General features: G+C 22.4%; 2 protein-coding genes across 2 annotated transcripts; one reads left to right on the top strand and one right to left on the bottom strand.

The window, feature by feature from the left end:
- Window positions 1–3,848: 3,848 nt before the first annotated feature.
- Window positions 3,849–6,931, top strand: LOC122710744 (larval cuticle protein 65Ag1-like). Its single transcript, XM_043928786.1, has 2 exons — window positions 3,849–3,937; window positions 6,095–6,931. Exons 1-2 carry the CDS (start codon window positions 3,926–3,928, stop codon window positions 6,485–6,487), a joined length of 405 nt encoding a protein of 134 aa, XP_043784721.1. The 5' UTR covers window positions 3,849–3,925; the 3' UTR covers window positions 6,488–6,931.
- A 3,299-nt stretch (window positions 6,932–10,230) lies between these two features.
- LOC122710748 (endocuticle structural glycoprotein SgAbd-4-like) lies at window positions 10,231–14,759 on the bottom strand. The gene is made up of 2 exons (XM_043928790.1): window positions 14,624–14,759; window positions 10,231–11,041 (listed from the first exon to the last, which is right to left on the bottom strand). Exons 1-2 carry the CDS (start codon window positions 14,633–14,635, stop codon window positions 10,577–10,579), a joined length of 477 nt encoding a protein of 158 aa, XP_043784725.1. The 5' UTR covers window positions 14,636–14,759; the 3' UTR covers window positions 10,231–10,576.
- Between the last annotated feature and the right edge of the window lie 1,185 nt (window positions 14,760–15,944).

Genomic DNA, 15,944 nt, shown 5'->3' with positions numbered 1-15,944 from the left:
TAACTTAGTATAACAAATAAATTTAAATATCGAATATTTTTGATTAAACATGAAATATTATACAAATACAGTCCCTTATAAAAATTTAAGTTAAAAATTTAAATTTTATTAAAATTTTGCAACATTTTTTAGTAAGAAATTAATGCATTCTACATTTTGACAACGATTAAGATTTTATTATTATTCGCATATTTTAAAAAAATAAATATTACACGAAATTAATAAAAAAATGTTTTTTGAAACAATAGAATGTAAAACAATTTTTATGGTACTGTACATTTTTTTTTTAAAATATGTGTAAACATTTACAAGATTTAAAAGATGATTTTTCTGCGTGAGATACTCGAATATACGATATTTATGATACGAGTCAGAAAATATTGAATATTGAAAGTTTTATATATTTTTTTCGTTAAATAATTTAATAGATTGAAAAAAAAAGAATATCTTTCATAATAGTTAAAACGAATATACTGTTTTAAATATTGTGAAATACTATATTATATTATATTACACTATTTTAGCGTAAGATTGTAAAAAGAATTAATAAATAAATATAAAAGATAAAATTACATTAAAATATTAAGAAAAACTATAATCAATACAATAAATTATTCTATAATTAATTCTATAAAAATTTAACATATTTATATTAAAGAATCTTTTTTATTATATTGCAAATAATTCTACAATTTGATAAAGTTAAAAATAACAGTTAAATGTTACTATTTCATTAGGATGATGGTAGCAAATTTTTATATTTTTTACAATACTAAAAATAACTATATATTTTTATTCACTAACTTTCCGGTTTCTGTTTCTACGTCAAGGACCACAGGTTACGAATTACGCCACTATTCCAATGATCATATATAAGATCACGCTTATGGATATTTTCTGTGATTTTTTTTCTTTTTCAAGTTCGTGTGGATGATTCTCAGGAAAGATGCGAATATTCGTGCGTGGTCGAAGGTTAGAAAGTAAGGTTAAGTGTTCTCGAAAAAAAGCTGAAAAATAAATTATTTAATATTAATATTAAAAATAAAATTAATATAAAATTAATGTAAAAAAATTATTGTATGATACATGAATAATTACTGTGTCCATAAAATTAATATAATATAATCTCCATAATAATTTTAAATTTTTTGTGAAAAAGCCATTTAACATTATGCTTTTAAATAATAAAAATTTTAGAGAAACTTATGAATTTATATTAGTTTTTATTTTTTTTGTCTGAATTTTGTAACAATAAAATTCAAAATTATAAATGACATAATATTACATTGTGATAATTATGTGTATCATAAATTTTATTTTTAATTTATATTTAATTACAAATACATATAATATAATATTCATATTAAGTGTAATAAAATTCTTTCTGTTCACAATTTATGTAAATAAGATTGCATAATAGGCTTTATAAGGCTATTGATAGGTTTAAGCTATTAAAATGGTAAATGTAAATTAAAATTTACAAAATATTTGATATATATAATATTTAATATTATATTTTATAAAATATAAGTTTATAAATTTTTTATTTTAAAAAATTCAATTAAAATTCAATAAAGTTTTATCGTTATAAAAATTAAATTTTTATAAAGACATAATAATAGAATTACATACAAAAGTATACACATAATATATTAAATATGCTGGCTTTTGTATAAAATTAAAGATAGATGTATCATTTATTTTTAAAAACACAGAAATGAATATTAAAGATAAAGTAAGAAATATAACATTTATCTTGTCTTTTGGTAATAAAATTTAAATAAATTTAAATAGATATGTCACTTGTTTCCAGAAATGAAGATAATTAAAAATAATAATAATATAATATAATATTAATAATATAAATATAATAATATAAATAATAATAAAATATTTACTGACTACAAAATTTACATTCTTTTTTTATTATATTATTGAAGCTTGCCAAATATTAAGAAGATTATCATACTAAATGGCAAATCCAAATTCCATATAATAATTCAAACAAAGAGAAATGATCTTATTTTAAAAAAATATAAATAAAAATGAATTATATTCAATGTATTGGTAATTTAATTTAAAAATCAGAATCTTAAGTAAAACAAAGAATTAAAACACTTGCACGATTTAATAATTTGCAATAATTTTCTTATTTTAAAAATTATTTTTATTTTGTAATATCTTTAGAATTTATATATATATATAATTTTTTTTTTACAGTTTTATATATATTCCAATTTTTGATTATAAATTCATATCAATTTTAATTTAAATACACTACAATAAAATTTATCAATGACAATCATTTAAATTCGAATATTCGATAATTCCCTTAATAAGTTATCAATATTTCCGTCAAGAGTTTAAAATTGAAATTGATAAAAAATTGAAATTGATAAAAATCAGTTGTACAGAGAATGTAAAAAAAAAAAATGATGAGAATTCTCTTTCATTCAAATTCAAAGAATCAAGCTGCAATTCGCATATATGCTTTACACACACCAATTGAATTGGCAGTTTATGTATTGCGAACATCTTCGAGATTAAAAGTTTCCCGTGTTACAAATTCTTATGCGTTACGTGCTTTAAAATATCGGAACATTACGTTCTCGGATTTCTTATATAACGTTACGCAAGTACGCAAATGTACCGGATTTTACACCTGCGGGATGACATTTGCCCGTAAACGAAGATGCGTGTCGGAGAATTTACGAGATCAAATTGATTTTATAACAACTTTTAATTTATAAATTGATTTCACTCTCGCCGATTAATCATAATAATAACACGTTTAACACAAGAAAAGGAGAATGCTAAAATATATATATATATATATACATATATGGTTATAATTTGGGTAACTTTTGACAATTAAAATATCGATGAAGTAATTAATTGTAAAAGGCACAATTATATGTGATGAATGTGACAAGAAAGTTATTTAAAAAGAGAATGAAGTAGAAAGTGAAAAAAATTGTTGGAAACTTCATTTTAATAGAAGAAAGAATAAATAGAAGAATAGAAAAATTGATATTTGTATTATTTACATTTTTATATTTTAAAAGAATTATAATAAAAATATTAAGTAACACTAGTTGGAAATAAAAATAATTTGTATTATAATTTATTTATACATATAATCTTTATCGTTTTTTATGGATGTTCATTAATATTTTTATCATTTCTTTTTTACGTACAACATAAATTTTGATTCTTATCTATGAAATAGTATCTTTCTTTTTTCATATGTTTGTTTTAAAATTATGACCATTTCAAATAAATGATTTCTAATTATACACTTTCTACATTATTCATTCTTTTTAACAACTTTTTCATCACATTAATAAATAATTATTAATATTTCTCTGGAACTACAATTTATATAACAATTTATATAATAAAATTTAATTATTACAATTTCTTGGAATTTATAACGAATAATGATTTATTTTACATGTCAAAGATTACTCAAATTTTGATCATTTTTTAACATTCTCCTCTCACTCGCCCGATGTGAAATTCGATTTAAAATTTCATTCAGAATATACATCGAAGACTCACCTTTCCTTATCGACCTTTCCAAATTAATATATCGAGATATTTGTCATCGTCTATTATGCATATCCTAAGCAAAAAGACATTGAAAAAATGCAAAGGATAGAAGATGTATCTCACAACTTTCGAGCACTTTGTCATTCCATATGTCTGGATCATCCGTAAAATTTGAAGGTGTCCTGTTCACAGAGTGGGAGATAAAGGGATGGAGGGGGATTAAATAAGGCAACAGCTTGGTAGAAATTTACCGAATGTTCGGCTGATGGATATATAAAGGGATCCTGTGCCCCATCTTGCAAGTCAGTGTAGCGAGGACCTCTTGCGGAAGAATTACAATTCCTTTTTCAGACTTTGTAGATAAAGAATCAAGATGAACAAGCTGGTGAGTTAACAGTGTCGGTGTATGGTGTTCGATATATTTTTCAATGAGGATATATGGGAATTTAAGAATCGATATTATGTCGTATATTATGTCGACATATTATAAGATATAATATAAGATGATTGTGTAATATAAGATATTGATTCAAAAATATTGAAGAAATAATAATCGTATAAAGTGAAAAATTAAAAATTATATAATTATTTTTAATTTATTTAGTTTTATAAACTTATTGATTTATTTTATGAGGAAGTAGTAATCAGTAATCTAGTTTTTTAATCTAGTTTTAGAATTTCTTCATCCAAAATTGTCTATAAATAATAAAAAAATTTATTGAGAAATTATACTATTGCATAAAAATTTATTAAAATTATGAAATGAATGAAAGTAATTTTTTGGTTTGCTAAAATCATAAACATAAACTTGTTGATAAAACTTATGTTTTAACAAGTCAAATAATATTATTTAAGATAATTTTTATTTATAAAAAAATTATGAATAGCAAAAAAGAATTTTAATCTTTATATTTGTTTCTATTTTAATATAAAATATTTATTTTTGAAATTTTTCACTCAGAATTTTATTAATCTTGTAAGTATAAAAATATTTGATTTTTATTAGAGTTTATTATATTTAATATTGGAAAGAAAAATAATATTTTTGTTCTTTATTCAAGGAAATATATGGTAAAATTTATTTTTCAAAGAAACCTATAAATAATAACTAATAAATTAATTTTTTATGATTTAAAAAAGATATATATAATCTATAAATTGTATTCATTCTTAAAATTATACCATGATATTATTTATTTTTATTTATTTTTATTTATTTTTAATATTTAACATAAAATTAATTATTTTTTATATATAATTATATAGAATATATTTTATAAAATTTATAAACATATTATATGCATAATTCAATACATTTTATGTAAAATTAATATTCATAAAAAGTAAAGATATTTTGTAAATTAGTTTTTTAGTCAACTTTTTTAGTTAAATTAGTTTTTTTTTATAGAAGTTAAAATTATTTTTTTCACTAAAGTTAAAAATTTAATTATTATTATTTTAATCAAAATGTACATGATATATTTAGTCTAGAAATTATAAATTATTTTCATTTTTCTTGCAAGAAACTTTCAAGCAGTATTATGTATTATTCATAGTGTAACCCAGGTTTCTTTAAAATCTGAAACTCTGAAATTCATACATATTTCTCTAGTTAAATAACTTTTGGCATTCTAATAACTATATTGCTTGATTATTTTAAAAAGTTAAAAAATTCTAGAAAACAATTTTCTATTCATTAATTTAATATAATAATATTTTAATTTTCTTTTTTTTTTAAACTTAAATGCCAAGTAGTATGTTAAAAATAATACTTTTTTCTTAATTCTACATGTTTTATATTTGTAATTAAAAAATAAAACTAAAATTATAATAATAACCAAAATTTGTTATAATTCAAAAATTTTTATAAATTTTACGATTCTAAGTTTTAAAATAATTTAGAATTATTAGAATAATTAATATTCTCAAAAATTTTTTAGAAAGAAACTATCTTTAGTTATTTATTTTATTTATTAATATAAAAAATGATTGAGTAATTCAATTTTTAAAATGAATATTAAAATAAATAAATAAATTGTTATGCCATATTTTTTCTCAAAGTTGTAATAATTTAAAAATACAATTTTTCGATCAAAATTTAATGATCTACATATAATTGTTAATCATACTGCAATTCCAATATATTTTTCTACACATATTTAAGTATAAAAACATACTGAATTCAATACAATAATTCACAATTATACTACTTCAGAACTTGATACAAAAACTTCATACAAATGGCTATATAAAAAATATATAAAAATAAATGTAACGTATTAATCTTTTGACTACAATCACCATCAATAAATAATTGCCATCAATAAACGATTCTAAGGAAATCGAAAACTTTTAGCGCCATTATCAATGCATACATACTTAAAAAATTATTAAAATATATCTTTCGCCTAACTAATCACAAAAAAAAACTTTATAAATAATCTCAACCTAAAATTGTTTCAGAAACAATTTTACCCTATCTAATCTACCCTATCTAACCCTTTACTAAGAAAAAAAATATAAACAAACACTCGTGTTACAGATTATCGTATTCTGTGCCCTCGCTTCCATGACAACCGCCGCCTCTTTAGCCGGATACACCACTCCCATTCCCATTTTGAGACAGAGTTTGGACGGTCCAAATCCAGATGGAAGTTACAGTTACAGCTACGAGACGGCGAATGGCATCCAGGCGCAGGAAATCGGATACGTTAACTATGTGGGTATCCAGACGGAGGCACGTGCCGTCCAACAGGCCCAGGGTAGTTACACCTTCACCGCGCCGAACGGTGAAGTTGTCCAAGTGAACTACGTGGCTAACGAGAATGGATTCCAACCCCAGGGTAGTCACATCCCCCAAACACCACCGGCCATCCTCAAGGCGCTCGAGTACAACGCAGCTCACCCCGAGCAGAATAACTACGGCACGCAATGAAACGGGATGAACGAGAGAACAGGATCGGTCTCGAACCTCCTCGATGATTACTACAATATTTGAGCCAAAGTTTGGGGAAAAAGAGAAATCGAATGTTCTCCTTTTTTGTTAGAAAGGATTTGCTCGATTGTGCCCTCCTGAAAAGAAAAAGTGGAGAGAGGAGATTTGAAACTAGATCCTCGTGCTATTTTTTTTTTTAATCTATGAGTTATTATGTTTCTTAGATTTCTTATTTTTTTAAAGGGAGAAATTGTAAAACAACGCACAGAATTATTGTAAATAAATTGTATATTCGAACTTTTATCATGCTTTGTTGATCGAATTATCGAAAAAATGTTTCGACGTATGCGTAAAAATGAATCTAATTTTTGTTAAGGATTAGTTTTGTTAACGGTTAAGTTGAACTAGTTTTAATTTTAATTGATCGGCCGATGTGCGCAAGGATTATTTGAAGATATAGCTTTAGTGTAGATTTTCTGAATACTATGGATGCTACGGATTTGAATATTTATGAAATATTGATAATAAAAGATAAAACGATAAGATTTTCAATTGAATTAATACAACAAGCTTAATATAATAATAATATTGTAATACATACTATGTTATTATCATTATAATTACTTTCATAGAATTAAGAAATAATTGTTGAAGTTTTGTTCAATTTTTAAGATAATCTAAATAATCGTATAAAAGCTTTTTACATAAATATTTATTTTTATAAGTAATTATTTGATAATAATAATATATCATTGATTTGAAATAATGGCAAAATTGCAATAAAGAAATATTTCACGAAATGAAAAAAAAAACAATTTTACGTAAATTGTTTTAGTTAAACTTAATTAATAAATATAATAATGTACACTTGTTGGAAACAAAGTAATTGTAATAATAATTTAATTTTAAATTATATTATATATTATGAAATGTTGCCAATAGTATTAGTATATTTTTAGTATATTAAATTGTTATTATATCATAATTAAAATATCATTAAATTAAAAAACAAAAAAACAATTTGTTAAAATAAAGAAAAACTTATTATATTGAAAATATTTCTGAAATCAATATTTAATTAAAAATTTGCAATTTTGCAGTTGCATTAAACTGAGATTATAATAAATGCGTTTTCCTGACAAATAATTTAAAAATGTTTATAAAATTATAAAGTTTATAAAAAATGTTTATAAACTCATATAAAGAAAACATATATTATATATGCAATAATTTGTTTGTTTAATTCTTCTACCAATTTGTTCATTAGAAAACGCATTTATGATATAAAATATCTCTTTTCTTTCGTGAAAAGCATAAGTTAAAAAAATCTTTGCGAATATAAAATGAAAAATTACTTAAATGATTATTATATTTATGAATATTTATTATATTTATTATTTAATTAATTATCATAATGCGCAGAAAAATTGTTATTCAATTAATTATGAAAATTATTCTAATATATGCAATTAGTATATTATATATAAAATATAAAATATATATATTATATTTATATTTATAATATATTATATTTATATTATATTATATTTATAATATATATAAATATATATTATAATATAAAAAGTACTTCATATTAATATCTCAAAATTTCTTTTCCTTCATTCGATTAAACTAATTCGATTAAATTAAAACTAAAATAATATTTTTTTATAATAAATAATTTATTATTCTATTAAAATGAAAAATATATTGTTAATGTATATTTTATAAATAATTGTATATAAAATATATAAATATATAAATATAATATGTATATAAAATATATAAATATAATATAAAAATACTTTAAATTATATAATACTTTAAATACTAATAATACTTTAAATATTAAAAATACTTTTAAATTATATTATATTTTAATCTTTTACAATTTTACTTGCAAATATATAGAGTTAATAATATTTGAAGCTCTGTTTTTAAATACTTCAATATTTTAAATTATTAGAATTACAGTATTAAAAGTGCATATTTAATTATTCTGGACATAAATTTGACTCTAATCAGATCATTTTTATAAAATGTCTTATTAATAACAATACTTATTTCATTATTTATTTCTGCATAAAATATTATATGAATAATCAAAATTTATTTATTATTATTATTGAAATAATGTGCCAAACTATATTGTTTAAAGTATATAAACTATTATGCATTTATAATTAAAGTAATTAAAATTTTTAAAAAGTGCTAACTCTTGTTTTTATTTTAACAAGTACAATCACATTTAAACTTAATTACTTCGTAAAAGAAATATTTTTTTAAAATAAAGTTAAATGTGTTTTAAATATACTAATTAATTATTTTTAAAATTCATTTAAAGAAAGTATTAAAATAAATATATATATTTACTAAACAATTAGAATTCCTTATCTTAATTTTATTATCCTTATCATATATAATTTAAATAATAATATCTTATATAATCAACTATTACTATACTATTACTATACAATTACTACACATTTCATAATTATAATTATGATTTATTTCATGTAATAGATAAAAATAATAAATCATAATTTTGATTTATCTTTATGATATATATTTGTATGAGAAAAAAACTATTAGAAATAGTTTGTAAAGAGTTGATCTTTTTATAAAAAAATACAGTTAAGCAAAAATAATAAAAAACAAAAAGCAATTTATTTAAAAAAATAATTTGAAGTTTAATTTTAATTTTTAATGCAAATATATGAAAAAATTTTTAAAATAATAAAATTATTTAATATTATATTACTTATATTTATATAAGTAATTTTATATATATCATATGTTTTAATATTTATTATTTAATATTTTTTTTTTTTTACTATTTTATTCTATCTAAAGTGAGTTTGAATTGAATTTTGTTTTTAAATTTAAAGAATTTCAACAAAATTTGAATATATTCATAATGCATACATATAAGATAAAATGTAATTAATGTTGATTAGTTTTTAAAAATATGAAAACGTTTAATATATTAAACTTTTTAAAATTTTTCTCTTTTTTTATTTATAAAATGACTAAAAAATTATTAAATTATTAACATTTTCTTTTTTTATTTATAAAAAATAACTAAAAAAAAATAATTTTCTCAATTAATAATTAAACATCACAGAAATGATAATTTATTCGAATACTGCCTGAATGCGATATTAATACAAAGATATCATTATTTATTTGTAATTAATTTGTATATGTCCAAGAATTTGTATATTTTCTGCACATCATATAAAAATTTTTCTTTAAAATAAGAAATTCTCGCAAAAAGTAGAAAAATATTAATTTCTATTTTATTAGGATAATTGAATTGAATGAAAATGAAACTTTTCTTGGTATTAAATGCATATTTAACGACTAATAAACATCATTCGACAAGGAAAGGAAGACGATTAAAAAGTACAACACGAAGAGAAAGAAAAGAAAAAATAATCAGAAAAATCGATTATATAATCAAAAATAAAAAAAAATAAAAAACAAAAATTATACAAAATTATATAATAATTTCTTTTTAAATGTATTTATGAGATCATAATAAAATATATCAATTATTATATCTTCTAACTTTCTCGAATAAAAAAAATCAATATGAACGTTCATCGATCAAACGAGTCAAATTCATACCAAATGAATTTTCTATGAAAATATAAATTTTATTTTGTACATTGTAAAAAAAAAACTAACATAAAAACTTGTTCTAACAAATAAGATATTCCCTCCTTAATTAAAATTTTTCATCTAACATTTCCATTTTTCATGATACATTCAAATATTCGAAGTTTTATGTACCATTTAAAAATTAGAAAACCTTATATATTTTGCAAAGATTTAAAATTGTTAAAATTAATTTTTGCTTTAACCAATGTTTTCTAACAACACATTACAATTCAATTATTAACAATTCTCACATATATGTATTCTTAAGTAAAAAAAAAAAAAAAACTTAACCTAAAAGTTTTCGCAAACTTAACCTAAAACCTCGCAATCTTTCGAAATAGAAATATTAATTTACAATTACATAGAAATGTTAGACAAGATATTACGGCTAAGGAGGTATTTTAACGAGTCACGGATCACGAGTAATCAGTTTCGTTGATTCGTTCGTGGCGGTTTGTATTGCCGATTAGTGCTTGCTGGAACAGCGTTTTGTTGGCTTGGTGAGTCTTTGCCAGCCTCCTCGGGTTCCGGGGTCGAGGGTTGTTTCGCAATCCAGTCGAGGGCCCTCTGAATGGCTGGCGGTATTGGGGGTGGTGTTGGCACGTGAGTACCGGCAACTTGAGTGCCGAATTCGTCGGCAGTCCAGCTAATCGCTATCGGTGTGCCGTCTGGGGCGTTATACTGCACGGAGCCTTGGATCAGCTGAGTTTCGGACGGTGTGCCAGCATACTTTCGACTTCCGGTCTCCGTTTGCACGATACCACCCTCGGTCTCGTACGTGAACGAGTAGTGGCCACGATTGTCGCCCAAGTTCCGGTTCTCGCTTATGATCTTTTCCGGTTGCCGGAAATATTCCTGGCAGTGAGCCGTTGCGACAAGGGCGAGGAAGATCTGAAAGACGATGTTGAATATATTTCAAACGAAAAATATGGGGAATAATCGTTGAAATAATTTTGGTGAAATAATATTTGAAAAATAAATAAGGGAAAAAAGAAATAATGAAATGATTTTTATTACATGGTGATAAATGCATTTGTGGAAAATGTTGATTTGAAATATAGCAATTATTGATTCAATTATTAATTGAATTGATGATTTTGTAAGATGTATTATACACGAGAAAATTCCACAATAATGATTGTTCCATAAAATATTTTAAGTTTATGTTAAAAGAATATAAGCTAATATATTGATTATTTTAATTAATGAAAAGTAAACAACGTATATTAAATTTCTAAATAGAATTTTGTTACCAAATTTAAAAATTTAAATTATATATTTTGATCTATTTTTAATCTAAGGATCATATTTTTAATTTTTATTTTAATTTCTATTTATTATATGTAATTAATAAACTAAAAAACTAATTTTCATTTGAAACTATACAACTTATATACTTTTTATAATTTTGAATAATTTTTACATAAATAATATTATAATACTTTTATTTTAACTAAGTAAATTATTTAAAACTTTGTATTTTAAAAATTTGTAAAACTTTTTTGAAATAATAATTGATAAACTATATTTTGAAAATAGTTATATTGAAAATAATAACAAAAATTGTACATTTCATATAACAATAAAAAATAAATATATGAAAAAAAAATCTTTTTTCATATATTTTTTTTTATGGTGATCCTTTGTGACACATTTTTTATATTTGGTACCATTTTATTAACGTTCGATTAGTTAAAGAACATGTTAAACATGTCTAATATGCCAATGTTATTTTGATAGAGACTGTCTAGACAAGTAGGTAGTTAATAGTACGATTAGAGAGAGTTATGATTACCATGTCAGTGATTGATGTAAGCAGCTAATGTAACTTACATCATACGTAATGGCTTCTTAAGAAAAGTCGATATGACGAACCGTGTAAATCAGTGGAATAATAATTTTTTCCCTTTTTTTTTTTTTTTTTTGAATATTTAAAATTTCATGAAAATATTTTTTTCATTGTATAATATATCTATTCATATTTTTACGATAATGTTTATGATTACATTATACGATAAAATGAATGTTAATGATTTTAAAATTTTTTAAATATAAATATTTTCTTCAGAATTAGTTTGTAATGTTAGCTATTATTATTCTTTTATGATCAATGAAATAATTAATCTTTAAAATTTATAAATTCTAAATATAAATTATATATTTTTATTTTCTATTGTCTATTTCATTCACAATTAAATTATAAGAAATGTTACTTTATATTTTCATATCAAATAAATATGTAATATTACTATAGGTACAAGATTTTTGAAATTAATAAAATCTTGTATATAAATATTTATATATTATAATAACTTATTATAATAAATATAATAAATATTAATTAAAATTCTAAGTAATAAATAAAAACAATTCATATTAAATATGCAATTCTTAAAAAAAAAAAGTCTATAATAAAATGTATGTATATATGAATGCTTTAATCAATAGATTCTTCATTTATTTAAAATCTTCTTTTAAATTCTTTATTTAAAATCTTGTAATCTACTTCTTCAATTCATATTATATATATCTATTCATTTTTTAATCGTCATTTTTAATTGTTTCTAACTAAAATTTAACTTTAAAGAAATAAATATTTTGTGTGTTTTAATCTTCATCATGCCTGTCCTGTAAATCTGCTGAGATACCTTTCCCCGTGAAAGGTCAGGGTAAGACGAATGTGTTAGAAGGTAGGTCAGAATACTCATTATGATTGCAAGCGGTAAAAGGGACAAACCTGGCTCTAATGTTATTCCATGTAATCAATGAAAAAAATATCCAACCAAATAGTTAATTAATACGTAATTTTTTTCTAGAATTGATTATTTTTCTTGAAAAATTTTATTAATTATTTTTTCATGATTTTATCGTATTAATTTAACAATATTAAATTTGTTACATGATGCAATTTGATCAAAAATTTATTGATCAAATTTTATATTAAAATTATGTTAAACAAAAATTTTAATACTTTCTCCTCGTGAAAGTGTATTTAATTTGAATAATTTTGTTGTAAATTTCATGTTATTATATTTATCATTATATTATTAACTTTTTTATATAAGTATATAAAATTTGCATTTTTTGTCAATTAAAGCTGTTTTTAAAAAATAAATTCTTAAATTGTATATGATGAATAATATATATTTTAAATCAAAGTATTAAATAATTTAGTAATATTATAATTATTACATATATTAATAAATATTTATAAGTTTTTGTTATAGATATTGTTAATATAGAAAATCACTGCAAATCAAAAAGAAAATTTAATAAAATAATTTGAATAACGAAAAAGATAAATTAATAATCCATATTTTTTATATATATTTTGAATTAAAGAATTTTATATAATTTATATTTTTTAATAAATTAATAAAATTTTTTATATATTTTATAATCAAAATTATATTTTATCAATATTTTTTATAATTTCTTCTAATAATAATCAAAAGTTAATATAGAAAATTTTTTTAAGTTAATTCAATATTAATTGTTTATATATTATATTATACATGTGTATTTCATAAAAATTTACTTAATTGAGTAAATTCTACTAATTATGTTTTAAATAATAATTAAAAATATGAACATCAATATTTCGCATTATAATATATTATACAAATGACAATAACTCATAAATAATAACTTTTCTCGTTTTTATATCATAATTATAATTCAAATAAAAAAGTAATCAATTAAATTAACATTATTTATTGCAAATTATCTTCATTTCCAATAAATATCAAGAAATTTTATCAGTCATAAAAATACAAATCATTATAAATATAAATACGCAATATTTTACTATATGCGATTACTATAAAAATAAACTAGAAAATCAAGTTTAAACGATTAATTCAATGCCGTTGACCTGACTTACCCTTGTCACATCATCAAAAGTAATCATTCGATTCTTATTTAGATTTAGATCGTAAATCATCGTATTTTTTAAAAGAGAACAAAAGTTAAAAAAAAACCCTAAATTTTTCATTAACATGTACCAATAACACACTTATTGCATGCGTGATTGAGAATTTCCTATTCTAGGGCGGTTAGCGTGTACGATCGCGTCATAAATTTGTTCAAAAAAAAAAATTTATTTTCCACACTGATCTGATTTTCCTTTTATGCGTTCTTTGTATAAATATATACAACTATATTTTTCGGGATATTCAGGGTTTTACGACTATTCTCTTAAAATTAACACCGGGAACATCCAATCTTTGATTTTTAGCACGGTATTGAACATGTTAACACTTTATCTACAAGCTCCTGATTAAGATTACTCACTCACTAACGACTCGATCAAATCAAGGGGTCGATTAATAGGCCATTGTTCGATAAGCAATAGGCATTAGGAATAAGCTTACCAACAGATAAAGTGTTAAGATCACGGAGCTACGAACGAAAGAGGAAGCGAGTGAAGAAGAGAACAGGTGCGCAAAACGTGGAAAAGAAGAGAATACTTACCAAGGAACGCATGTTGCCAAAACTGCGCAGCGATGTACACGTGCTCCCACGAGAAAATTGCAATAGTGTATATGTGTGTGTGTGGAGAGATAAAAAAGGCGTCAGACGTCACATATAGAGCGGCCGATGGTTGCTGGCGTAAAGTTCGTGAGCAACTCTTGGATCGTTGGAGGAACAGCCGACCTTTATACTGGCGAGTCTACATAGCCAGTTGCCAGCCTTTACATAACCCGAGAAAGTTTATTTCGGGATAGCCACGTCTCGCTCTAGAGCACTTCTAACCGCCGAACGATCCACACCCCCGATACGAAAAAAGGAGCAGAGATGATCGATCCTTCGATCGTGCATGCGCGCAGCTTTATAACGAGATTTCACCGCTGTCCACGACACGCCACTGTCATCCGTCCTGACTTTTCCCCATCCAACATCCAATAAAGAGAGAGAAAGAGAGAGAAAGAGAGAGAAAGAGAGAGAGGAGTTTGCGTAATCTTTCACTTGCGTAATTATGGCGAATGTGTAGGTACCGATGTCGTCTCTTTTTCGGCGAATTCGAACAATGCAACTGGGATGCGAGATGAATGCGATCGTTCCTTTGTAAATGGGATTGACATCTTTAATTTCGAAAATCTATTATTGATCCACGCTCGCAGATGGAATTCTATTTTATAAATTACTGTATATGTAAAGTATATGTTATTAAATTATTAATAATTTTATACGTTGTAATTTATAAAATTAAAATATTTGTTTTAAATTTGTTTAGTTCTAGGATTTGACATAATATAAATTATTCAATAATATTATTATAAACGAATTTAACGAATTAATTATTAAATAGATATAATGATTAATTTTATAATAATTTTCATTTTTCTTTTTTTATTTTAAAACGTATTATTAAATTCTTAAACGTATTATTAAATTCTTATTATTAAATCTAGTGATTTATGGGAATATATGCATCGAGAAATGATATCAGCCCAATGGCACTTCAACACAAAAAATTCACGTGATTTTAAAATAACTGAGAGAGCTATTGTTAATAGTCGGATGTTAATAGTCTAATCTGTTAATAGTTTAATCTGTCACCGTAGATAATGGAAAAGAAAGAGAACTTTTTTCACTATATAAAACATATATCGTCAATGCTAATATTTTAATACAATGAGCACATTTTATGTAAATACTTGAAAACAGCTAGAAATATATTCAGACATAACAATTTCTTGAATTAGCATCAATATCCTTAATAAAATTTTTATGAATAAATTCATGAAGCATTTAAGAATGTCGATGGAGATAAAGATCGAATGCACTCAAA

Source organism: Apis laboriosa, unplaced genomic scaffold (assembly GCF_014066325.1).
Source record: "Apis laboriosa isolate Shangri-la unplaced genomic scaffold, ASM1406632v1 scaffold151_cov152, whole genome shotgun sequence".
Classification (NCBI taxonomy): domain Eukaryota; kingdom Metazoa; phylum Arthropoda; class Insecta; order Hymenoptera; family Apidae; genus Apis; species Apis laboriosa.
This window is presented reverse-complemented; position numbering and strand designations above follow the sequence as displayed.